The following is a 27,257-nucleotide window of genomic DNA, read 5'->3' as shown; positions in this document are numbered from 1 at the left end:
AGGCAGTTGTGCCGTAATGCATTTCAGGGCATACATCATCCCTGGTAGACGGAGTCACTTTTATAACTAATAGTTTTATATGCTCTGTCTCTCCAAATTTTCTTTGCAGCAAGATTTCTGATGAAGCTTTTACACTACAAAAACATTGATGTAAGAGCAAAGAGGCCAAGACTGCCATCTAGTGTTCTCTGCTGCACACTACACCCTTTATGTCAGGTATAGCCAGGTTATCTGGTTACCCGGGCTGATTGTTCCGTTTGTGTTCTGCGGTCTCTGGATACTTGCTACATACGGAATTGTTAGTACTTTTGAACTCATTGTCAATTGATTAACATGTAATAAAAAGAAAAAATATTTTACGGCCTCAGAACAGAATTCAAATATCAGGGATTTTTTTATAGACTATACATTTATTTTAATAAACAATATACATAAAACAAAGCAGACACATGTAGGACATTTTTTGTTCATCATTAAGTGGTTAAAAAGTATCTTTATCATCATGTCAGCAACACTAGTGGATTAAGATTTGATGATTTTCTTTCATGGACAAAACCCTTTAATGGAAAAATTTCAGAGCTCTTTTCCTACACAAGAAACTTTGCAGTATGTACAGCATATGTATGACAATAAATGTAATATCCTATGGCTTTGAGCATCGGTTTGGTAGCAGTATGCAGTAACAAGCTTTGTTCATGGAGTCCGTGCCACTTCATGGTTTCATTGTCTTGATTTGGAATAGTGAGGTGATTTCAATGCATGAGCTTTATAAAATAAAGTCCTTTGGGGAGATTTATCAGAAGTGTCTGAGAGCAGAGCTGTTATAGTTGCCCATAGCAACCAATCAGAGCTCAGCTTTCATTTTCCCACAGCTGAGCTCTGATTGGTTCCTCTGGGCAACTAGTACAGTTCTGCTCTCAGACACTTATGATAAATCTCCCCCATTATAATGATTTGTTACATTATTTGCTTTTTTAAAACTTGCTGCTGTACATTATATATAACCTCATAGAAAATATTGCAGTGTTCTTCTTGTTACACACGGTTATTTAGACGTATGATTGCTCTAGCCCAGCCCAATATATCAAGAGGCCAATCTAGTGGGGTCCAGCGCAGCTTCTATCTCTACTCCAGGCCCTGCCTGGCTTGTAAATAGATGCAAATATGAAAATCTAGCCGGCTGCGAGTGCACCAGTGGGGGGAGTAATACTCCGCTCCAGCCCACCCCCCCAGTGGCCCGTGCCCCCCTTCACGCCCCTTGGCGTGAAGGTGGCGGATAGGGGATAATAATTGCAAGTGCTAGCTATAAGGTACTGATGTGGCACAGAAGCCCTCATAAATATCCCCATGGACATATACTAAAATTTGAACGATACAGAGAAGATTATGGCGGCTGATGACTCAATGGTTCAAGCAGCAGAATTTTTATTTACTAAATTATTTATTAAATTATTTTATATTGTTCCCTTATAAAGAATGGCTGGACCATTATACAATCTCTTGTGTCAACACCCTCATCCTCATAGACTGTAAGCTCTTGTGATCAGGACCCTGACTCCTATTGTTCCATATGACTGTCTCTACTCTGTAATGTAATATTATATTTGTATATGTCCCCTATGATTTGTAAAGCGCTGCAGAATTTGATGGTGCTATATGAATAAAGACTATTATTATTATTATGGAATCCATAATGGAACCTCATTATATTATATCCAGATCCACCATACAGCACAGCAGTTACATGGTATCTTATGAATGAAAAACACATTTCCTACTGTATATGTAAAAAGAAATACAGTAGTGACTTTTTACTTGCCCTTATCCTTTCATTGGGCTTTTCTCGGAAGTTCTGCCAGTTAAGACTGGTAGTAAGTTACACAAAGGAGTCTAATGTTCTGGTAATGCCCAACACCGATTATAAATACATTATAAGCTTCAATAGAAAGCAAATCTCCAAATAACTCACAACCTGCTGTGCATAAACACTTGTCGGTAGAGGTATTCTATATTTTAAAGAATCTAAAAGATTTCTGTTGTGATCTTCTCGGCAGTGGAAATGGTTAAAGGTTCGAGAACATTGGATCACTTTCTGGATTTATTAACATATCATTCATGGACATCTCTGAAAGAGAAAAACATATTTTAGAACCAGCATCACATCACAGACTTCAATTCACATTCATGTTTTTAAGGCTTATATCCTCCTTCAGCAAATCACCACATCATAGCTTAACATTGAAAGGAAAAATCAATAACCCACCCAACATAGCATTCAATAGCTTTCATAGGTTAACAAACTATTCTATCATCATATACGGTATTAGCATATAGTAGCTGTCTAATCTACACCCATGCAAAAGTCTCAGGGAGGGGAAGGAGGATTTGGGCTGTAATATAGCATTTTAGATGTCCAGAGAATTCTTTCTCGTTGTAGAGATTGGCTTTGTAGGCCACCATTTTCGGGCAAACAGAATCTTAAAGGCACCTGCTAGGATTTCTGGTTGAGGAATATGCAAATAGGTTTTACAGAGTGATAAAAGGATTGCTACTGTGCCTACATTGGTACTTTAAATGAAGTTCCCTCTTTATCAAAGTTTGACTGTCAAGAAGCCTGATGATGTGAAATGGTATTACCCATAGTGAGGGGCCATGAACGTTGGTCAGGAAGGAATTTATTGTCCTTATGCAGAAAATCTTTGCAGGCCTCCTTTTCACAAACATACACCAAATTCTAAAATTATGAAATTACATTTAAATGTCTGTGCTATTCCTGATCTAAGGATTGAGACCAGAGGCGAGTAGCATTTATTGTTTCAAGGGCCATATTGTCACACTACTCAGCCATTAGCCATAGCACTTAAAAATACTGGAGACCCCCAGAGCATAAAACTACTAATACTGGAGACCCCCAGAGCAGACTATTAATAAATCCTCTCCTTTCCTGGCTCCTCTTCTCCTCCTTGCACCAAACTGCAGCTTCTTCTCCCCTCCATGTGCTGCTCTGCTCTGCAGTGCCATGTATTGGTTGTATGCACCAGCATCTGGACCCAGAGCAGAGCTGTGCCAGCAAAGGTAGAGGACCCGGGAGCAGTACAGTACAGCTAACAAGTACTTACCACTTCTAGGTCCTCTCCTGCTCCCCTGGGCTGCTCTACTCCTGTGTCCCTTTATTCTGCTGTGTCCCCTTATTCTACTCTATCAACAGGGTGCAGACTGTAGCTTATGGCTTGACAGGCTGCATGTGTCCTGTCAGTGTGTGTGTATCCTCTTCTAGGCTTTTAGTTGAGATGAATGTGGCTGAACTTTTTGTACATGCTCAGCAGTGAAGCTCCTACAGATCAGAGGACAAAGGCACTGGGAAGGAATGTCCGTATTTATCCCAACACTGCTAGAGTAACCAGAAAACAGGACAGTGAAGTCAAAGTGGTTGACCATTTTGGTGGAGCTGGAGTCAAAGTAAGGGAAACTGAGGAGTCATAGTTGGAGTGGGAAGTCTGGCTTCCGGACTCCTAAAATCATGCTAATGAGCCTGAAGGCCTCCAAGGGTTGTTAACAGAGCCTCTCCATACTATAGCTTCAAAAGCTGTTAGACTGCCTCACATCCACAACCTCTGCTTCTACTGCACTTCCCGCTACCACTGCTCTACGAGCACTTTAACTCTCCCTTTGCCTGATATGATCTCACTGCAGCAGAGGATGGTGTTGGGGGGGGGGGGGGTGTTGTGCTCCCACACAGTGTAACAGCCTGTGAATCTGCAATACAGAGGTGCTCTTGTAACACCCTCAGAAGCCCTTTATGCACATTAGCATCATTTTAATATTTCATTTTAAAAGGAAAGAGGCCATGGATAACAAATATAAGAGGTTTACCACAATCACTGTGCCTGCATCTATGAGTAAGTTCTTTATATATACTATACTAGAGTTTATACTAATAAAAATAATGTTTACTGGACCAAAACAGACCAAAGTGCTAATTCTATTGTTCTGATTTCAATGTCATTAGAATTCTTATGCGTCTGCTCTCTTGATGTTTGCATTTAGTGATGAGCAAACAGCTCCCCTTAAGGGCTCTTTCACATTGGAGTCCGTGCTCAGCTTCAGTTGCGTGTCCGTTGCATTTTGTCGCCGTTGTCTCTCCGTTTGTCATCAGTTTTCTCACCGTGATGTATCCGTTTGGTCTCCATGTACGCAAAAAAAATTGAAGGCTTACCATTAGTTTGAAAACATAACACCTGGGTTTTCCTTCTCATCAGTGAATAAAAAGGGATGTTTCTTTCGTTTTTTTCGGACCCATTGACTTCTATTGCCTTTTGTTATCCGCATCAATGAAATAAATAGGACGTGTTTCCTAATTTATTCCACAGACAACGGATCAGTGAAAATACAAGCCAATGTGAAAACACCCATAGACATCAATGGCTTAGTGAGCCATCCGTGGAAAGCACTGAACCACGGACATGAAAAACAATGTGAAAGAGCCCTTAAAGAGGACCTTTTGCCACCTCAATCAACTGTTTGCATCCTTTCATAGGTGCCCTTCCACCAATTCTAGCACAAGAGGAAATGCCAATTAGGTTCTGATTTGTCTGCCTTAGCACAACATCACCCATCTTAGACCTTATTATCACAACAGTGTGCAATCCGTCATTATTTTCCATAAGCAGACAGCTGCAGTAAATGCAATGCCCTTTTTTAAACAGAATGGGGCTCATTTACTAAGGGACCAAACGCCACACTTTCGTCGGGTTTCCCGAATATTTCCGATTTGCGTCAAATTACCCCGGGATTTTGGCGCACGCGATCGGATTGTGGCGCATCACCACGGCTTTCACGCGATAGAAATCTGGGGGTGTGGCCGTCGGACAACCCGACGGATAACCCAACGGATTCTGAAAAACTGCAGAATTTAAAAAGCCATTTGTGTCGCAAGATCAAGCACTCACATGCACCGGGAAGAAGAAGGTGAACTCCGGCGGAACTCGGCGCAGCAGCGACACCTGCTGGATATCGGGCGCACAAGCTTAGTGAATGCCGGCAGACCCGAATCCTCGTCAGACAATGCGCCGCGGGATCACAACTGGACCGGGTAAGTAAATGTGCCCCAATGTGTGCCGATTCCACTAGGAATAGAGCATGTCCTAGTTTTACACAGAGTCCTCATAGACTATAGTAAGAATATAGAAAAATGGATTCCAAAAAGACTTGTCATCTACTTCTCTTTAGATGCAGTAACATACTTAGGCTACATTCACACACATGTATGGGGGACGTATATACGGCCGACGTATATATGGCCGATATACATCCCCCATACACTTCTATGGGCTCACGGCACCGTACCGCTCCGTAGCCTAGGAAAAGATAGGACATGTCCTATCTTTTTCACGTGATACGGCGACGTGCGCTGTATCTTCCTAGGGAGAGAGGCGGGGGTGAGCAGCGCGCATCCCCTGCTCCTCTCCGCAGCGCCGATGTATGCCCGCCGTACTACGGTACGGCGGGCATACATCGTGTGAATGTAGCCTTAGAGTGTGAAATTACATGGTCCACCAGCAGGTCCATCAAACTTTGCAACATAATCTTTAAATTCACAACACCTAAATATTACTTACGATTTATGAAGTTACCAAGGTCTGCAGCATCATGGCAATATTCACCATGGACAGGTGAAAATATGTCATTGTCATTCGATAAAGTGTCTGAGATATACTGGGGTGTTCCTGAAGCAATACTGCTCTGTGTTTCATCATTATTCCTAGAATAAAACATATGATAGACATAAATATATAGTACTGATAATATAGACTGATCAAGCTCTGTGCAGCAGTGTGTAATCTGTGTACGCCATATAAAGAATTATTACTATTGTTATTTGAGACTGTTCAAATAATGCTTATTTCCCTCAAAATGATATTCACAAGAAATATAATATACAAAATCATGTCAGTAAAACATGTTAACATGGATCACCTATTCTCGGGAATGGTGGGGGACCAATTGCCAGAACCCCCACAATTTGTAAAGCGCTACGGAATTTGATGGCGCTATATAAATAAAGATTATTATTATTATTATCAGCTGTTAGCAGTTTAATCCTATCGATAAGGTCGTGCTTACAATGTGCAAAGCTTTGTCTGCCAAGTAAAGAACATTCTGCAATTCTCTTTCAAAAGTTTTGTTCTCTGCAAACTGCTGATTGGAGGTGGATGTCAGGTATCAGATGCTGACGGATCTGATATTAATGCCCCATGTGAAGGACAGGTCATCAATAGTTTAGGCCAGAAATCCTTACAATACATGGACACAACCGTTCCAGGTACAAAGCAAATATGCAAAATAGCTACAGTAATAACATTTACTTTAGGAGATAGATACTGAGTGAAAATTACAAGTGTAGCGATCTCAGAATATCGCCTGCGATGATACATGAGCAAAGGAATAAAGAACAATTCATTCATACATAAATTCTATAGAACAATCATAGGTCTTCACAATCCTCACCTTTCAGAAACCATGATCAGCCTGCGCTTCATGTACTTTTGGTACTCTGAGTTTACTGTAAGTAAAAAAAAAAAAATATATATATATATATATATATATATATATATATATATATATATATATAATAAATAATTATAATTAGGTAATTATGATTAATAATAATAAAAAAACTAATTACAAAAAATAAATATAAACCCCAATTTAGTATCAATAAAAAAATATGACTTGAGTCTTAAAATGTGGTGACATGAAAACAATTTTAAAAAAAAATTCATAATGCAAAAGTAAAAAAACATGAAGAAAATTGTACAAATTTGGTGTAAAGTTATCATGTTACTTATACCGGACAGTGAAATGTTGTAAATAAAAAAACATTAGAAACTGCAATTTCTCCATTTTATCCCCTATAAAGGATTTATTAAAGCTCGTCAATACATCAATCAATACAATGGCAACCCAAAAGAAGTCATTAAATAGTTTAACTTGCCCTACAAAAAACAAGCCCTCATACGGCTTTGATGACAATTAAAATTTGAAAAGTGAGAGTAAACTTGGACACCTTGGTCCAGAGGGGTTAAAATTGTGTAATAGATTAGCTCCCAGCAAAAGATTTGTTTATAGAAAAGTTTGCAGACTCACTCACCTTCACTATTATGCTCGTAATACTTTCCAAAAGCGTCATCCTTAGGGATATTGGGATACAGGAATTTCAGTGGGTTCTCTGGGATGTTCTCCTCCGCTAGGAGCTGGTAGTTTCGGATGATCTCATAAAGAGGGATGTTGGATAATTCTTTTTTGGTGAAAGGCTCAACAGATCGGACAAAGCTTCCTGTGAGGAGATATATTACATATAAAAGCACAAACTATTCAGACTGACACATTTATCTTACTTTTGTAAAAAATTTATATCTAACCATATTTACTTTTCTTTTTAATATAGTTTATAGGGTTGAAAAAAGACACTTGTCCATCAAGTTCAACCAAGGAAGGGAAGGGATTGCATGAGGAAGGGATTTAGGGAAAACTATTCTATATAACATAACCATCAATGTTATTTAGGTGTAAAAAGGCATCTAGACCCTTCTTGAAGCTCTCCGCTGTCCCTGCTGTGACCAGCTCCTGAGGCAGGCTATTCCACAGATTCACAGTTCTCATAGTAAAAAAGCCCTGTCGCCTCCGGTGATTAAACCGTGTTTTCTCCAGGCAGAGACAGTGCCCCCTCGTCTTTTGATTTGATTTAATATGAAACAACTTCCCACCATATTTTTTGTATGGACCATTCATATATTTAAATAAATTAATCATGTCCCCTCGTAGTCGTCTCTTTTCCAGACTAAATAAATCTAGTTGTTTTAATCTTTCCTCATAGCTGAGACCCTCCATACCCCTTATCATTTTTGTGGCTCTACGTTGAACCCTCTCCAGCTCCAGGGTATCCTTTTTATGGACCGGTGCCCAGAACTGGACAGCATATTCCAGGTGTGGCCGAACCAATGCCTTGTACAGTGGTAATATTACATCCCTATCACGAGAGTCCATACCACTTTTGATACATAAGATCCTACTGGCTCTAGAGGCAGCTGATTGACATTGCATGCTGTTATCCAATTTATGATCTACCAGTACCACCAGGTCCTTCTTAACAAGGGACTCTCCCAGATTTACTCCCCCAAGGACATATTTTGCCTTTGGATTATTAGCCCCCAGGTGCATAACCTTACATTTATCCACATTGAACCTCATTTGCAGAGTGGATGACCAAACACTCAGTTTGTCACCCTGCACCCTATGAACATCCTCTATAGACTACATAGCTTGGTGTCATCTGCAAAAATAGACACAGTGCTATTAATTCCCACCAAAAAATCACTGAGAAAAGGATATTGGTATTGTTCACCTCTCTTACTACAAAGGTAATTCACTGAAAAGGGTACGAGAACTACGTTTAAAAGTCAAGATCCGACCCCAGCTTCAGAATACTAGATATTGACGCATGCAGCCTCTATTCTTTATATTAGTAATCAGCCTCCCAGTATGTACCACGGATCCCGGCATGCATCAATATCTAGTATGCTGAAGCTGGGGTCGGATCTTGGCTTTTAAACATTGTTCAGTGTCTCCAAACTTTGTCATCCCTACATTTTAGATATTTAATTAATAAACGTTAAGTTTTATTGCCTAGTATACTCTCGTATCCTATTAATTCCCACCTCTATATCATTAATAAATATATTAAATAGTAGTGGGCCAAGCACAGAACCCTGGGATACACCACTCATAACTGGTGACCATTCCGAGTAGGAATCATTGACCACAACTCTCTGGATACGATCCTTCAGCCAGTTCTCAATTCAATTACAAATGATTCCTGCCAAACCAATAAACCTTATTACTCATCAGGCATCTATGAGGGACAGTGCCAAATGCCTTTGCAAAGTCCAAGAACACAATATCCACAGCAGTTCCTCCATCCAGGCACCTGCTCACCTCTTCATAGAAGCAGATCAGGTTAGTCTGACAACTTCTATTCTTAGTAAACCCATGCTGGCTGTCACTTATTATACTATTTGATGTCACATACTACAGTATATAGTCTCTTACTAACCCTTCCAATATTTTCCCCACAATGGAAGTTAAGCTTACAGGCCTGTAATTGCCTGCCCACATTGGCACCACATTTGCCTTGCGCCAGTCACTTGGCACCACACCAGACATTACCGAATCCCTGAAGATTTTAGACAGCGGTACAGCAATAACAGAACTGAGTTCTTTAAGAACTGTGGGGTATAACCCATCTTGTCCAGGAGCCTTGTTATTTCATACGTTTTTGTCATCCAAAACCAGAAGTGGTGGAACACAAACTTTTCCATTATACCTTATTCTATCTCTAGTTTTGGTCACCTATAACAGATTAAATAACTGGGTTTTAACGAGCCAAAATCCATGTTCACAGCATAATTGATGTATAGGGGCATACTATAATAATAATAATTCCTTTATTTATAGAGCACACACAGATTAGGCAGTGCTGCACAGAGTTTGCCAAATTGATCCTATTATACATGTTAGCATGCTATGATGTAAATGGGCTATTATTATGCATATGGACATACTGTGAGGGAATTTTAGCATGCTATTATGTATATGGGAATACTATTAGCATGCTATTATGTATATGGTAGTATTATCTATATATGGGCATACTATTAGCATGCTATTATGTATATGGGATAGTATCATATATATATATACATCCATACTATTAGCATGCTATTATGTATATGGGCCAGTATTACAGTATTATTTATATGGACTCACTATTATGCATATTAGCATGCTATTATGTATACTGGCATACTTTACCATCAGACTCATGGTCCACCCAGGAAATTGTGATCCCTCCATCACGCATGCTTTCACTAAAGCGAAGAAGGAAAGTTCCCTGCTGCCTGGTGCGGAGAAGAGCGTCCTCTGCACTCCGACTCACAAATCCCATCACATACCTGTTGTAATGAAAAATACAAGGTGAATGATTCACTGTTTGAAATCATTAAGGTTTATGAAATACACTGATCAACCAGAACATTGAGACAGAATTTATTATTACTCTATAGCTGCACAATCATATAACATTCCAGTGTGTAGTGCGTCTTCTGAAAACGTTCTATCATAACAGCATTAACCCCTTAACGCTCTGTGCCGTAGCTCTACGGCGCAGAGGTGCAGGGTATGTATGAAGAGGGCTCACGAGCAGAGTTCTTTTCATACAAGGGTGGGGGTTGTTGCATAATGCAGCAAACCCCCACCGCTAATAACCGCGGGCGGTGTTTGCACCGATCGCGGCTATTAACACTTCCGTTGACGCCGGCAAAGTCGCCGCCGGCATTTAAAAGACGACGGCGCGTGAGCACCGCCATCTTTATTCCGATTGTCGCTCCCCCAAACGTCATCGGGGGGCGGCGATCGGTTGCCATGGTAGCCTCGGGTCTTCGTTTGACCCGAGGCTAAATGGCTTCTGCAGATTCGCCAGTGGCTCATTGTAACGAATAACATGCAAAAATGCCATATATTGCAAAACGGAAGTATTGCAGTATATGGTAGGAACGATCTGAACATCTAGGGTTAATGTACCCTAGATGGTCTAAGAAATAGTGGAAAAAAAAGAAAAAAAAAGTTTAAAAAAATTAAAAAATTCAAATCACCCCCCTTTCCCTAGAACTGATATAAAACATAATAAACAGTAAAAATCACAAACACATTAGGTATCGCCACGTCCCAAAATACCCGATCTATCAAAATATAAAAACGGTTACGGCCGGCGGTGACCTCCGAGACGGGAAATGGCGCCCAAATGTTTGAAATGTGACTTTTACACCTTTTTACATCACATATAAAATGTAATAAAAAGTGATGAAAATGTCGCACAGACCTCAAAATGGTAGCAATGCAAACGTAGTCTCATTTCGCAAAAAATGGCACCTTACACAGCTCCGTGCGCCAAAGTATGAAAAAGTTATTAGCGTCAGAAGATGGCAAAATTTTTTTTTTCTTTTTTGTACACATTCGTTTAATTTTTGAAAATGTATTAAAACGCAATAAAACCTGTATAGATTTGGTATCACCGCAATCGTACCGAACCAAAGAATAAAGCTGAGGTGTTATTTTGAGTGCACAGTCAAAGTCGTAAAAACTGAGCCCACAAGAACGTGACGCACGTGCAGTTTTTTTTTCAATTTTTCCACATTTGGAATTTTTTCCAGCTTGGCAGTACACGGCATGTTAAAATAAATAACATTACGAGAAAGTTACGTACAAAATAAGCCCTCACACAACTCTGTACACGTAAAAAATGAAAAAGGTATGGATTTTTAAGGTGGAGAGCGAGAAATGAGCGAAAAAACCCTGCGTCCTTAAGGGGTTAAAGGGAACTTGCCAGAAACTTTTCTTGTTCCATGCAGGTAAAGGCAGCAAGCTGACAATACACTGAATCCAACCCTGTAATGAGTATAACTGTGAGCCTTATATTAAATCTAATACCCCTGTGAATGTGCTAATTCAGTACCTGTAGTCACCCACATATTTCCCTGTAGTGGGGGAGTCCCAGAGGGTGTGAATGGCAAACAAGCTGCCCTATATTCTCAGTCTGTGAAGACGAGAGATCCCCTTACATACACTGGTAGTGTATTGTATTGTATAACTACAATTTCACATTTGTCGCAGTGCCTATTTTTAAGAATTTCAACACGTTAATGTCATGAATTGACTGTTAAAAAGGATAACAATCTGCTCCTGGGTGTCTGTCTGCTGGGACCCCCACAAATTACAAGACCTTTTTGTTCTTAATAATTAATGGAGTCGCAGGTCGGCCATGCATCCTGCAGCTCTATTCAATCCTATGGGAGAATCAGGAATTGCCAAGCACACTGCTCTGGTATCACCAGCACTCCCATTCACTGTCCATGAGAGTGTCAGAGGTAGAGGAGGACTGTGCTTTGTGATTTCCTATGCTCCCATAGTACAATTAAACTTAGTACCACCCTATTAGCTTGTTGCCTAATATATTACCCAATCCCATAGATGATATGTTGAATTTATGTGTGTATATAGCAGTGTTGATGGTGTGTATATACCGCAGTGTGAGTGTGTTCCTGTGTGTGTAAAGTAGAGGACAGTGCGTTTCTGTGTGTGTAAAGTAGAGGACAGTGCGTTTCTGTGTGTGTGTGTGTGTGTAAAGCAGTGCCGAGAGTTCCTGTGTGTGTATACAGCATGCTGAGTGTGTTCCTGTGTGGCTACAGCAGACATGAGTGAAGTTGGCCTCCCCACCTTGTTGAAATCTAACAAAACTGGTGCCAATCAATACTGCTACATTTGTGCTGGTTTGTGCTGCTCAAATTTTGTTTGTGTTGCTTTTGTTTTAAGCATATTAAAAAAATCGTAAAGGTCAAAAAGTCAACCAGCCCCCCAGCACACACACATTAAACGAATCGAACAAAACTGGTGTCAAACATTAGGGCTACATTTGTGCAGCAAATATTTTTTGTGCTGGTATTATTTTTGAGGTATGTTTAGGTGTTTACATAGATTTATGTCCATGCCCTCATCATCTCTCGCTTGGACTACTGCAACACTCTTCTTTGCGGTCTCCCAGCTCACTATCTAACACCCCTCCAATATATCCTAAAATCTGCTTTAATAACATGTAATCTGCGCTCCTCAAAGGACCTTCAGCTCACTCTATTACCATCTGTTCTTCTCACTACCATCTCCAGGACTTCTCCCGTGCATCTCCCATACTCTGGAGCTCTCTACCCAAATGTGTCAAACTGCCCCCCACTTTCCAAACTTTCAAACGTAACCTGAAGGTTCGATTACAACCAGTGGCGTAACTAGAGTCCACTGGGCCCCGGGACAAAATTCCTAATGGGCCCCCCCCCCCCCAATTATACCTGAAAAAAAAAAAAAACAAACCCTTTCTGCTAACCGACATTTCAGTGATTATTACATATTCTGCCCCCCCGACAATGAATTATTAAATATTCTGCCCCCCACAATGAATTATTAAATATTCTGTCCCCCCCCCCAATATATCATTAAATATTCTGCCCCCCACAATGAATTATTAAATATTCTGCCCTCCACAATGAATTATTAAATACTCTTCCCCCACAATTAATTATTACATATTCTGCCCCCCCCCCACAATGAATTATTAAATATTCTGCCCCCCACAATGAATTATTAAATATTCTGCCCCCCACAATGAATTATTAAATATTCTGCCCTCCACAATGAATTATTAAATATTCTTCCCCCACAATTAATTATTACATATTCTGCCCCCCCCCCACAATGAATTATCACATATTCCCCCCCCCCAATGAATTATTAAATATTCTGCCCCCCCCCACACACACACACACAATTAATTAGCACATCAAATACATGTTTTATACAATAAGTCCCTTTTACCTCAGATTTAAATAAAAAAAAAACTGTACTCACCTCTGGCTCCCGCATCTTCTATCTTCCGCCCGTGGCCAGACAGGAAAGGGTGCGCGGCAGCGTGATGACGTCATCACGCGGCCGCGCATCCTAGTTCATGGAGCGATGTGCGCCGGGGTGGTTTTCCGGCCACATCGCTCCACCTGCAATAATAGTGCTCGAGCGGCCGCTTCCGACCGCATCGAGCACTATTCAGTGACGGGCAGGAGCTTCCTGTCCGGACGGACGGAGGCCCCTGCCCGACTGCCAGTGGCGTACAGACCGCGGTCGCCATTGAGACGGTCGCCCGGGCCCCCCCCGTCCCATGGGCCCGGTCTCAATGGCGACCGCTGCGACCGCGGTCGGTACGCCACTGATTACAACGCACATTAACTGCACTGCTCCCTCACCTCATGTCTCCCCCCCCCCCCACCCCATATAGATTGTGAGCCCTCCAGGCAGGGTCCTCCTCTTACTCTTGATCACTGCAGTTTTCTATTTTGTTCCTGCACCCGTTTTGTCTTAATGTAATGTATGCGAACCCCTACTGATTGTACAGCACCATGGAATTAATGGTGCTCTATAAATAAATAATAATAATAATATATAATTTCCTGGTTTGATCACCAGAGGGAGCTAGCATACACATTGTACTTTGGAAGGAATAAACTCTGATGACCTCTGGAAAAAATATGAATATATTAAAAATAATGGCAGAACAAACAACATTTTTGCTTCACAAACGTAGCACAAAGGTTTGACACCAATTTTGTTTGTTTTTAACAAGGTAAGGGGGGGGCAACTTCACTCGGGTGTACAGCAGTGTAGGTGTAGCTTGTGTAGGTAGGGAAATAGGAAATTATGTATTTGTAGATACATGAAATTGTTGTATTCATCCGGATGGTTTTGGTGTTTTCCTCCAGTACGGTGTATTTGTTTTTAAATGTCTGTTAACTCATTTAAAATTTGTACATGAATTAATAAAAGTATTTTCATATTCTTGTAACAAACTGCTTGAAGCCTGGCATTTTTGTAGGCAGGGCCGGATTAAGGTTGGTGGGGGCCCCTGGGCGCAAAATCTGGTGGAGGCCCCCAGTAAGTGTAGCATACACACACACGTCCTCCTGCTTCCTTTTCACTATCCCAGCAGTAACACAGCTACATGCAGCTGCCTCATCCCCAGTAACACAGCTACATACAGCCGCCTCGCCCCCAGTAACACTGCTACATACAGCCGCCTTGCCCCCAGTAACACAGCTACATACAGCTGCCTCATCCCCAGTAACACAGCTACATACAGCTGCCTCATCCCCAGTAACACAGCTACATACAGCCGCCTCGCCCCCAGTAACACAGCTACATACAGCCGCCTCGCCCCCAGTAACACAGCTACATACAGCCGCCTCGCCCCCAGTAACACAGCTACATACAGCCGCCTCATCCCCAGTAACACCACTACATACAGCCGCCTCATCCCCAGTAACACCGCTACATACAGCCGCCTCATCCCCAGTAACACCGCTACATACAGCTGCCTCATCCCCAGTAACACCGCTACATACAGCTGCCTCGCCCCCAGTAACACAGCTACATACAGCCGCCTCATCCCCAGTAACACAGCTACATACAGCCGCCTCATCCCCAGTAACACCGCTACATACAGCCGCCTCGCCTCCAGTAATACAGCTACATACAGCCGCCTCGCCTCCAGTAATACAGCTACATACAGCCGCCTCGCCTCCAGTAATACAGCTACATACAGCCGCCTCCCCCCCCAGTAACACAGCTACATACAGCCGCCTCATCCCCAGTAACACAGCTACATACAGCCACCTCATCCCCAGTAATACAGCTACATACAGCAGCCTCACCCCCAGTAACACAGCTACATACAGCCGCCTCATCCCCAGTAATACATCGATATACAGCCGCCTCATCCCCAGTAATACAGCTACATACAGCCGCCTCATCCCCAGTAACACAGCTACATACAGCAGCCTCACCCCTAGTGACACAGCTACATACAGCAGCCTCGCCCCCAGTAACACAGCTACATACAGCCGCTTCGCCCCCAGTAACACAGCTACATACAGACGCCTCATTCCCAGTAACACAGCTACATACAGCTGCCTCATCCCCAGTAACACAGCTACATACAGCCGCTTCGCCCCCAGTAACACAGCTACATACAGACGCCTCATCCCCAGTAACACAGCTACATACAGCCGCCTCGCCCCCAGTAACACAGCTACATACAGACGCCTCATCCCCAGTAACACAGCTACATACAGCCGCCTCGCCCCCAGTAACACAGCTACATACAGCCGCCTCATCCCCAGTAACACAGCTACATACAGCCGCCTCGTCCCCAGTAACACAGCTACATACAGCCGCCTCGTCCCCAGTAACACAGCTACATACAGACGCCTCATCCCCAGTAACACAGCTACATACAGCCGCCTCATCCCCAGTAACACAGCTACATACAGCCGCCTCATCCCCAGTAACACAGCTACATACAGCCGCTTCACCCCCAGTAACACAGCTACATACAGACGCCTCGCCCCCAGTAACACAGCTACAAACAGCCGCCTCATCCCCATTAACACAGCAACATACAGCCGCTTCGCCCCCAGTAACACAGCTACATACAGCCGCCTCATACCCAGTAACACATCTTTACATCCTTCATCCCTACCAGATACTAGTCCCATGTAACATACACCTCAGCCACACTTGCCATGCAGTCCCATGTAATATACACCCCAGCCAGCACAGCCATGCAGTCCCATGGAGTGGTGTAACTAGGAGAGATTGGGCCCCATAGCAGATTTCTGCATGGGGCCCCCCTTCCCCTTAAAAAAATATAAACATATGTCGGTTGCATTCGCATAAACGTGTGGTGGCCAGACTATAGCCTGGCAGGCACACATCTGGCGTGCTGGAGAAGAGGAGAGGTGATCGAGGCTCACCACTCCCCTCTCCATAGAGAATAGAGCTGCATGGTCGTTCTTACGGCCATAGATAGAGCACGCTCTATCTCTTTTGCAGCCACAGCACGAAACAGTGAGTACTCGTGGTACTCACTGTACCGAGCCCAGGCGCTATAGACGCCTTTGAGGGAAGTATATCCGGTAGCAAATTTGCGGCCAGATATACATCCCCCATACGTTCTTGTGAATGTACCCTTATACAATTACACACATTTATATACTTATATACACACACATAAAGTTCTATACTCGTATACTTGCACCCATATATACATACAAGTATACACTTATACACACACATTTATGCACTCATATACATTTAAACACCAATACACAGAGTATATACAAACTCAAAGTATATACACACATACAGCAAATACATACATACCAAATACACAAACCACATCATTCACCTATATATATATATGTACACACATATATGCTTATATAAATATATGCGTGTATAAATACAGTATATACATCTATACACAGTAGATGCATATATACACAGTATATACATCTATACACAGTAGATACACAGTCGATGCATATATACACATATACACAGTCGATGCATATATACACATATACACAGTCGATGCTTATATACACAGTCGATGCATATATACACAGTCGATGCATATATACACATATACACAGTCGATGCTTATATATACACAGTCGATGCTTATATATACACAGTCGATGCATATATACACATATACACAGTCGATGCATATATACACATATACACAGTCGATGCTTATATACACAGTCGATGCATATATACACAGTCGATGCATATATACACATATACACAGTCGATGCTTATATATACACAGTCGATGCTTATATATACACAGTCGATGCATATATACACATATACACAGTCGATGCATATATACACATATACACAGTCGATGCATATATACACAGTCGATGCATATATATACAGTCGATGCATATATACACAGTATATACACAGTCGATGCATATATACACAGTATATACACAGTCGATGCATATATACACAGTATATACACAGTCGATGCATATATACACAGTATATACACAGTCGATGCATATATACACAGTATATACACAGTCGATGCATATATACACAGTATATACACAGTCGATGCATATATACACAGTATATACACAGTAGATGCATATATACACAGTATATAGACAGTAGATGCATATATACACAGTATATAGACAGTAGATGCATATATACACAGTATATAGACAGTAGATGCATATGTACACAGTATATAGACAGTAGATGCATATGTACACAGTATATAGACAGTAGATGCATATGTACACAGTATATAGACAGTAGATGCATATATACACAGTATATACACAGTAGATGCATATATACACAGTATATACACAGTAGATGTATACACATATACACTGTATATACATATATACACATATACACTGTATATACATATATATATACACATATACACCGTATATACATATACACACACAGAAAAATATATATCTATATACTTACCTTTTAGGGTGACCGGGTGCCTGTTCGGGCGGGTGGTCTTGCCGGTGCTTGTTCGCGGGGGGGGGGGGGTGTAGTCGGTCAGTCGTTTGTTCGGCCAGGAAGGGGGGGGGGCGGTCCGAGCGGGAAGCGGGGGGCGGGTGGTGGTTTGAGCAGGTAGGCGGAGAGCGGGGGTGATATCGAGTGGGGAGCAGGTGGAGCGGGGGGCGGGGTCGGCCGTGGTGTTGCTTGTTTGGGCGGGCCGGCTCTGCCATGCATGGCGGCGGGATAGGCGGGCCGGGAAGGGGCCACCTTAAACGGAGGCGGGGGGGGGGCGGGCGCGGAGGCGGAGTCGCCTGTGCCGAAGTGCGGGCGGCTCACCATGCAGCAGAATGGGTGGGCGGGAGTCCATGTAGGGGGGTGGATGAGCTGGGAGGCGGCTCGGTTGTGCAGGCTGATGGGCGTAGCGGCGCTCTCCTCTGCCTGCTGGCGGCGTGTGGCTTGTGAGGGGTGGCGCGGGAGGCGCGATCTGGTGGGGGCCCCAAGGGGGGTCAAGATGGTGGGGGCCCCGGGGCTCGAGCCCCGGGAGCCCCGCCTATAATCCGGCCCTGTTTGTAGGAGCAAAAGGCAGTGCTAAGTGTGTACAGCACAAAAGATAGTAAAAATTAAAACTTCTTTTATTCATTCATATTAAAATATAGATGTACATCTAAGGGGACAAGACAAAAAAGTAGGTGTCCTAGAAATTTCAAGCTTTCACATTTGGTGGTAAATGTGAAAGTTCAAAAAGGGTAGGTCTGCCTACTTTTTTGTCTTGTCCCCCAGATGTACTTTTATTTTTTAATATGACTGAATAAAGGAAGTTTTATTTTTAACCACCTTTTGCTTTAATGCTAAAGCACATACATTTGTTAATGCATTGCAGTTAATTTACGTATTACTAAAATAAAGTTTTTGACAAGTTAGGTTCCAGGATTATTAAATTACAGATTAGGGCAGAGGGAGGCTGGAGGAATCCACCATCAAATCTACCTCTGATGGTAGATTCCTCAAGGTTGGTTTCCTTTAAAGAGATACACTTTTCTACAGATAAACATAGTTTTGGCTAAAGAAGCAATTTGCTAAAAACAAATAAAATAGCATTTATTACACTGTTTCCTATTACTTACCCATCTTTCCAGATGTTTTCCAAGTGGGCTTTCACCAGAGTCAAAATTGCATCAAACCACTCCCAAAAGGTGAAAGAAACTCGTGGCATACTTTCCTGTAAAAATTGTTGTACAAAGAGAAGAATGACTCCACTCAATTCAATATAACATGAAGTCCACCTGGTGCTTCTGTACTTTACGTCACATTATATTTTATGTAATTTTTATCAATTTGATGACATTCTTTCATATAGTTTACAGAGATAATATATTACTGTTACCTTTGCGAACTTACTCCATGTTACAGTGCTGTCCTGATTTGGTACTGACCCTTGGAATAAAAAAAAAAAAAAACAAAGTTTTTTTTAGAGCAAAATAGACTTTGGACAATTTCAGCAAAAACAAAACAATATGGAATATGCCAGCATCATTGTAAATGGAATTAAAAAAAGATAAAATGTCGGTACCACAAAGCTTCTTTCCTAACATTTGCAGTTGGTCTGCATTTAGACCCCGTCCTGTACAGCAGGAGAACTGCCAACTAAGAACGTCTGCCACCAGGATCCATTTTGCTGCAGGAGGTTTGGAGAAGAAAGCCACATCCTAAAGATAAAACCATGTTCACACATCAATGAAGATTCATTTTTGAAGTTTGCCTTCATGTATCTGCGACTGGAGTTCTGATTTTAAAGTTCTGATGACATTTTCCCAATGTCACATAACAGTAAGTTATGTGCCAGGTATTCCAAGAAGTGACTGTATTCTCACCATGTTCTCGTTATGTTTGGCTGGAGTTTGACCTCCTTACTAGTGCTCCCCGATACTAGATAAGGACGGCACATGCCACTGCTATTATTTTTTCTGGTGCAGAAGCAGCAGTCATATCACATCACTAAATCCCATAAAAGTATTAAATATTCATTAAAGAAGCCATTGATTATGGCTTTGCTATGATTGCTAAAAGCTAAATACATCATTATATATCACCAATCCAATGAATGGATGAACATTTAAATATTTTATGAGCTACTTTTTATTTGGGTCTCTACATTAGGCTTACAGAAAAGGAAGGGTCTTCTGTCTGATATTCATACATCTCACTGGGATCTTACCACTGGTTAGATAATAACTGGAAGTTTAATGCTTCCTAATAAATCTTAGCATCAAAGTGTTGATCTGTACTTTGCACACAGCACAAAATTCTCCATGATAAAATCCAGCGTTTCTGTCTGTCGAAGTATAATACTGGCAAGGATCCACATGCACTCTTACCTTAGGGTCAGTGCTTAGCAAGTTGAACCACAATATGGATGCCCAGGCTCGTACAAACTGGGATTGATTGGAGATAACAACAAATGGTAACGTAGTGGCCTATAAAAGACATGTCAGAGATGTCAACATAGAAGTGACCTGGAGTATAAGAGAAACCATACAAAATCATTTTATGAAGGAAGAGATCTACATTTTGGAGCAAGGCTTAGGAACAAGGATACTGAATCACTATGTACTGACGTTACAAATGAAATGCATAGAATAGGACAGAAGCAATGTGATCCAAGATAACCCATAAATATCCAAACATAAAGGCAAATCTGCGACTGCGACTGTGGTATTCTTCTTATATTTTTTATCCATGGCTTCCTTCCTTCTAAGACTCCATACTGTAGATTCACAGGCTGTTACACTGCCTCCCCCTCCCCCTGCTCCCTCAGCACTTCACCCTTCCTTTTGGCTGAAGTATTCACACATGAGAGGAATTTTTAGCACACAGTGTTACAACCTGTAAATCTTCGGCATGTATTAAAAATTTGATTTTAGAAGGAAAGAGGGTCTATCAGGAAAGGGGTGGGTTCAGGTTCTGGGTACTGTTATGTAGTGTACGGCTTGTGTTGTTTTATTATTTGTTTTTTCCCTTTGTCCGTTTCACCGCATTGTATTGTGAAAAAAGTGGAAAACTATGATTTGTAAAGCGCTATATAAATAAAGATTATTATTAATATTATTAAAACTCTTAATAAAAATGTCTAATTCAAAAAAGAAAAGAAGGAAGGAGGCCATGGATAACAAATATAAGAAGATTACCACAGCCACTGCTCCTGGATATGTGAGTAAGTGTCCCTGGTTTATCATGATGGTAGATTTCTTTTAAATCTTAAAAAGTTCAACACAATAGTTCTCTAGGTACCTCTATGTTCAACTCCACTCCATCATAACTAAACTGTGTCATCAAGGTAATGATATGAAGCTCTTCCTGGACACTCCTTGATCCCTACAAAATATTAATAAGTAATAAAGTAAACTGTAAAAATGGTTTTAAACGCATCTTTATTTTTATTACTTACTTCATTCACACCTTTACTTCCTTTCCCTCCTCCTCCAGCTCTTTGTTCTTTCAATGTCTGAAGAAAAAGACATATACATTGCTGATAAATACTTTCTTAAAGGCAATATTCTTAAAAGGAACCTGTAATTAGGATCACACATTTTCACCTAATTAGAGGTTCCCATAGGCCAGTGATGGCAAACCTTTTAGCGACGGATTGCCCAATCTGCAGCCCCAAACCCACTGATTTATTGCAAAATGTAACAGTAAATTAAAGGAAACCTACCATTTAGAATGGTAGGGGTAAGCTGTAAGTACCGAGCACCAGCTCAGGGTGAGCTGGTGGCGGTACCTACTTTCGCTAGTGTTATAAACCGCGGTATCGCGGTTTTAACACTTTTTAAACTTTAGAGCAGAAGGGGCTTCGGCGCTGCGCGCGACCGTGCGTGCGCAACATCTCCGCTATTTCCTATGTAGGCGCGCGCACGATCGTGCGCTCGCAGCGCCGAAGCGTCTCCTGCTCTAAAGCTTAAAAAGTGTTAAAACCGCGATATTGCGGTTTATAACACTAACGAAAGTAAGTACCGGCATGTGAGCTGGTGCTCGGTACTTACAGCTTACCCCTGCCATTCTAAATGGTAGGTTTCCTTTAAGGAATAATTTATTGATAACATATTACAATATACAGTACAGGCAGTCCCCTACTTAAGGACACCCGACTTACAGACAACCCATAGTTACAGACGGTCCCCTCTGACCTCTGGTGAAGCTTTTTGAATGCTTTACTATAGACCCAGACTGCAATGATCAGCTGTAAGGTGTCTGTAATGAAGCTTTATTGATAATCCTTGGTCCCATTACAGCAAAAAATGTTTAAACTCCAACAATTGTCACTGGGGCCAAAATTTTTTTTGTCTGGATCTACAATTATATAAAATATACAGTTTCGACTTACATACAAATTCAACTTAAGAACAAACCTCCGGACCCTATCTTGTACGTAACCCGGGGACTGCCTGTAATACAATATTGATTTATTGTATTCAATTGTTTCTGCTCCAGACCAGAGCCTTCGTCAGGCATACTATGCCTAGTATGCCTGACGAAGGCTCTGGAGAAGAAACGTGTTGCATTTTTAATAATTAAAATGCCTTTGGTTCACAATCTGGACCTTGTTAATAATTTTCGAAGCGCCGGTCCATAACTTCACCCTTCGGGATCCTACTACTGAATATCCAATATGACATCATATGACTGATGTACTAATTGCCTAATTTTTGGTGCATTTTACAGTGAAACAATGTACTGTATGCCTTATACCATGTTTAGGGTTAGGGAATAAGAGTTCCCTTACAGAGACTTTGCCGATTAAGGTGCCTAGCAGGTATGTGGAGACTTAGAGCCATTGATGCACCACTAGGGGTTTCTGGAAAATATGCAAAAAAGTTTTCCAGGATAAGACAAGAAAAACCAAAGCTCATTGCTACCATGTAAGGCAGCCCCTTACCACCAGCATGACTTTCAGGAAGCCTAATGACATGATGTGGGATTAAAAGCAAACCAGTATATGTATTCCAGAAGGATCAGATTCCCTACTGTAGACCATGTTTGACTATTTTAGGCATTGTCTCCCTATTCTCCCACATTACTGACACTACAGCATTATGAATTTGACAGCCAGGTTCCACAAGATAAAATGAACAGTAACATTATCAAAATAAACATAACTTACCAAATGTTTAAATTCTACTGCCAGTCCATCACATTGTGTATATTCCAGGTCCTTCTCTTGTGAACCAAGCAAATTAAATCTACGATATCTAAAACAAGAAAGAAAAATATCAGAAATATGTTAAAATACCAGATAATGTTGCAGAAAGAATTTATAATGGTGCCGTATACAGGCCTGACTGAGCCTCTGAGGGATTTATATTGGACCTTACCCTTTGATTTCTGCAGGATATCTGTTAAAAACAGATTTAAAAAAATGATTAAGTGTTTCTAGTGAACATCAAATCCAACTACAATTATGATAAGAAATCTGCAGTCACACACGCTTTAAATTGCACCACAATCATGTCAGATGTGCTCCACAATTCTGCAGCATGAACAAGGTGGAGCGGTGCAGGAGGCGCCTGACTCATCCAGAATGTGGAGCACAATTCAGGAATCTGGCGCACCCTGCACACTTCACAGGCAAAATACAGATTTCACTGTTTTTTTATAAAATGTGGGCCAATGTACTGAATCCTGTCTAGAGGCTACTAAAGGAAGTATTGTATAGTGTGTGGGCTAGTAAGAGAGGCATTATACTTTGTGGGCACACTATCCATGGTCCTTGAAATTCTTGCATGCATCTGGTTACTGGTTCAAAAGGTTGGTGATCACTTGAATTCTTATTGCTGCTGCCATATAAATAAAAAATGGTACTGGTGAAGCAGGGAGGGACATAACAGACAAGTAATCATATATTTTTTACATTTTCTGATTGTATAGCTCATTTTTAATGTAAGTAAACTAGTAACAGGGGGTGGAATACAAATACAATGAAATGTAATATTATAATTCTATTTTTGTTAAAAGGGGCCCTCATTTTTAAGATGATTACAAAGAAAACTTCCAAAATTGCAAGATTTCAGATTAAATCTTTAAGGTTATCTGTGGGATTGTTTAATTTAAACTGACAATGGGAATTGGCCAACATTACAACTCCTATTAAACATATCCTTACAGGAGGCTAAATATCCAATGCTACTTTACTATCTACTATTCAGGAGGTGACAACAGAAATTTCCTATGGTCAGTTTTGCGGAGAAAAAAGGAGACAGAAACTGTTATGGTTACAAAGCAGACTGAATTTTTAGAAATGACGTGCTTATTACCAATGATTTAGGTCTACCAAGTAGCAGTACAATTCTGAGGTCTGTGACTTACTTGTCTATTTTAAAAGAGACCTTCATTCTGTGTCTGAGCTCCTGGAAATTCACAAGGAATCTAAATCGAAAAAAAACAAGAAAGCAAATTAATGATTTAGAAATTAATTTTTCTTTATCAGTTAAAGGGCACCTACCACCCCGATTCTACCTATAAAGGTAGAAGGGGTGGTAGGTGGATGAATGGGACGTGAGGATAGCTCTTTTTTGGGCTAATCCTCACGTCCCGGGTGTCTTTTAGAAAACTTTATTGGAGGCATATGTAAATTTTTTTATGCGGCTACTGGGGCGCGGAGTAGCCGGACATGAGGCTACTAGTCGCGGTTACTCCACGCCCCAGTAGCCACGTTTCTCCGCCCACCATTTAACCTTCGGCGCGCAGCATCTGCGCAGAACGCAAGGGACCAGGATGAGGGCGCGCAGCTACGAGGAGCTGCACGCCGAAGGTTAAATGGTAGGCGGAGTAACGTGGCTACTGGGGCGTGGAGTAGCCGCGACTGGTAGCCTCATGTCCGGCTACTCCACGCCCCAGTAGCGGCATAAAAAAATGTACATATGCCTCCAATAAAGTTTTCTAAAAGACACCCAGGACGTGAGGATTAGCCCAAAAAAGGGCTATCCTCACGTCCCATTCATCCACCTACCACCCCTTCTACCTTTACAGGTAGAATCGGGGTGGTAGGTTCCCTTTAAAGAAATACATAGCCCTCCTTCTATTCAGCTGATTACTATTATTACATGGGAGCAGCTGCCCGGCTTTGGCTTTTAGAGCTATGTTTTACAGACTCTACATTACAGCACTTAAAGGAGTATCTGCACATACTAATGAAAGACTGTCCCTAGTCCTCTTCCATTTATACAATGTCAAAATCATAGCAGTAGTGGAACATACCAATAAGCTCTGCCACACGGTGGCACTTAGTGGTCCGGTCGCCGGCATATTCATGAGGGGGTTGTCCAGGCACTCCCCTCTGTTCTGTTTCTCCGCCCCTCCCTTGTTAAATTCCGGCAGTGACTGTAGCATCCTTCAGTCAGCGTCCCTGGGCGGCCCCCTCATGAATACTTCAGACCACTGGAAGATGTGGCCGACGATCGGACCGCTAAGTGCCACAATAGCTACAGCTATGCTTATGACAGTGTGATAAATGGAAGAGGCTAGGGACAGTATTTCATTAGTATGTGCGGCTTCTCCTTTTTTTGAGTTGACAGGTGTCCTTTAAATACGGTATGTATTCTTACAGCTATCAGTCTTATACTCACCTGGCCGTCACCAGGAACTGTGTACTGGTTTTTATTATTAGAGGTCTCTTGCATGGATACGGTAGACTTGGTTGCTTGCTTACAACAAATGATCTAGAAGAAACCATCAGCAGAAATGGTTAAAGGACCAAATCAAATCAAAAATACAATTCTAGTCAGGAATATACAAGGAGATAGGTTCCTTCAAATAAGGCGAAATAAAAACTGTATCTCTGACAGATACTTATTATGACTCATACACATTTAGGCTTTTTAACCTTGGACCATGTGATCAACCGATAACATATTTACAATCGGGGTCAATCAGGGTCAAAGAAGGGAAGGGAGAAGACTTGGATAAAGAGAAGTAAAGGCAAACATTAGGACTTAATTTCACCCTATTTAACCAGCCTTAGAGAGACAACAGTATAGTATGTATTTCAGTAGTGTAGATACTACAGATGAGTGGAGCAATCAGACCACCTAGGGTTCGCAGACATTTGTAAAAAGTTTTAAAAATATACATAAAAAAAATTATACATATATATATATATATATATATATATATATATAAAACACACAATAAAAACTAAATAATAAATAAAAATAAACATATTCCCTGCATTCTCGAATGATCAATATATAAAAATATAAAAAAAAATATCTTACATAGTTGATGCTGTAGCTGGGTAAAAAAAAAAAATATTTCATTGCTTGGTCTCTCCCCAAAAATGTATACTGCGATAAAAGTGTCATACATTTGCCAAATTAGTAAAAACAATTATTTGGGTCCCTTGCCCATTAAAAAGATTTTCTTGTATGAGTGCTTTCCGAATCTACATGAAACAGCACTTGGCCAAACTCTACTATTCTCATATGTCATTCTAGTGCCGTCAGTAAGTAGCTGAGAAATGAGAAAATCTGACACAACTCAGATGACACAATGGCTACAAAAGCAGATAGTTGGATAACACAGACTCAAATCGAACCAAACTTGGATCAAAATCGGACAATTTTCACTGAGCAAAATAAAACAATTAGACACTCATATGGTGTGAAGTGGCCCTTATACACAGAATATTAAAAAAGCTATGTGAAATACTTATGTGAAAGAAGGGAGCCCACTTCTGGATTTAAAACAAGGAAAGCGTATATTCAGATATTTAGGTTTCTATTTACCTCTGTAAAAGACACAACAGCATTTCGAGCAGTCTTTCTTGCAGTTTTGGAGGCTCAATTTTCAGGGGGTCACCTTCATATGATACTTGCATTGAATGCTCAGTAAGGTTACGAAGGATACGCCTCAACTGGAAAAACACTTCCACAGTCTTTGTCACCCTTATTAATGAGTGGGAAGAAAGTCACTTGAGTGATTTAGGTAAAATTTTAATACTCACTTGTATCTATGACATATCAGAAAGTAACTGTAACTGAAAGAGTAACTGTAAAGGTTTTCTCTCCACATATCAATGGCTCTTGGGATGTAAAACAGCTTATTATTATCTTTGTTACCTAAATCCAGCAGTTGCCTTGCTATCACCCTCAGATTACATCAGAGCTGCAATAGCTGCTTCCTCTCTATGTGCTGATAGGCCCTGGAATCCATACTTTGTTTACACTTTGTTT

The 27,257-nt window shown here is 41.2% G+C and overlaps 1 protein-coding gene across 3 annotated transcripts in view; it reads right to left on the bottom strand.

The window, feature by feature from the left end:
• Positions 1-418: 418 nt before the first annotated feature.
• The window catches only part of STAT2 (signal transducer and activator of transcription 2), a 44,017-nt gene continuing 17,178 nt past the window's right edge, over positions 419-27,257 (bottom strand). For 2 of the 3 annotated variants that reach the window (XM_072135027.1, XM_072135026.1), the window contains exons 9-24: positions 26,811-26,969; positions 25,653-25,745; positions 24,394-24,453; positions 23,403-23,423; positions 23,192-23,279; positions 21,479-21,535; positions 21,322-21,405; positions 20,409-20,507; positions 19,604-19,739; positions 19,418-19,467; positions 19,158-19,252; positions 9,871-10,010; positions 7,151-7,336; positions 6,508-6,562; positions 5,619-5,761; positions 419-2,125 (exon numbers count right to left, since the gene is read on the bottom strand). In XM_072135027.1, the coding sequence (XP_071991128.1) occupies positions 2,064-2,125; positions 5,619-5,761; positions 6,508-6,562; positions 7,151-7,336; positions 9,871-10,010; positions 19,158-19,252; positions 19,418-19,467; positions 19,604-19,739; positions 20,409-20,507; positions 21,322-21,405; positions 21,479-21,535; positions 23,192-23,279; positions 23,403-23,423; positions 24,394-24,453; positions 25,653-25,745; positions 26,811-26,969 (1,528 nt within the window). In that variant the 3' untranslated portion in view covers positions 419-2,063. Of the gene's footprint in view, positions 2,126-5,017; positions 5,248-5,534; positions 5,762-6,507; positions 6,563-7,150; positions 7,337-9,870; positions 10,011-19,157; positions 19,253-19,417; positions 19,468-19,603; positions 19,740-20,408; positions 20,508-21,321; positions 21,406-21,478; positions 21,536-23,191; positions 23,280-23,402; positions 23,424-24,393; positions 24,454-25,652; positions 25,746-26,810; positions 26,970-27,257 lie in introns of those variants that run through there. The other variant, XR_011853094.1, reaches the window with a different exon arrangement.

This window comes from Engystomops pustulosus, chromosome 2, assembly GCF_040894005.1.
Source record: "Engystomops pustulosus chromosome 2, aEngPut4.maternal, whole genome shotgun sequence".
Classification (NCBI taxonomy): domain Eukaryota; kingdom Metazoa; phylum Chordata; class Amphibia; order Anura; family Leptodactylidae; genus Engystomops; species Engystomops pustulosus.
This window is presented reverse-complemented; position numbering and strand designations above follow the sequence as displayed.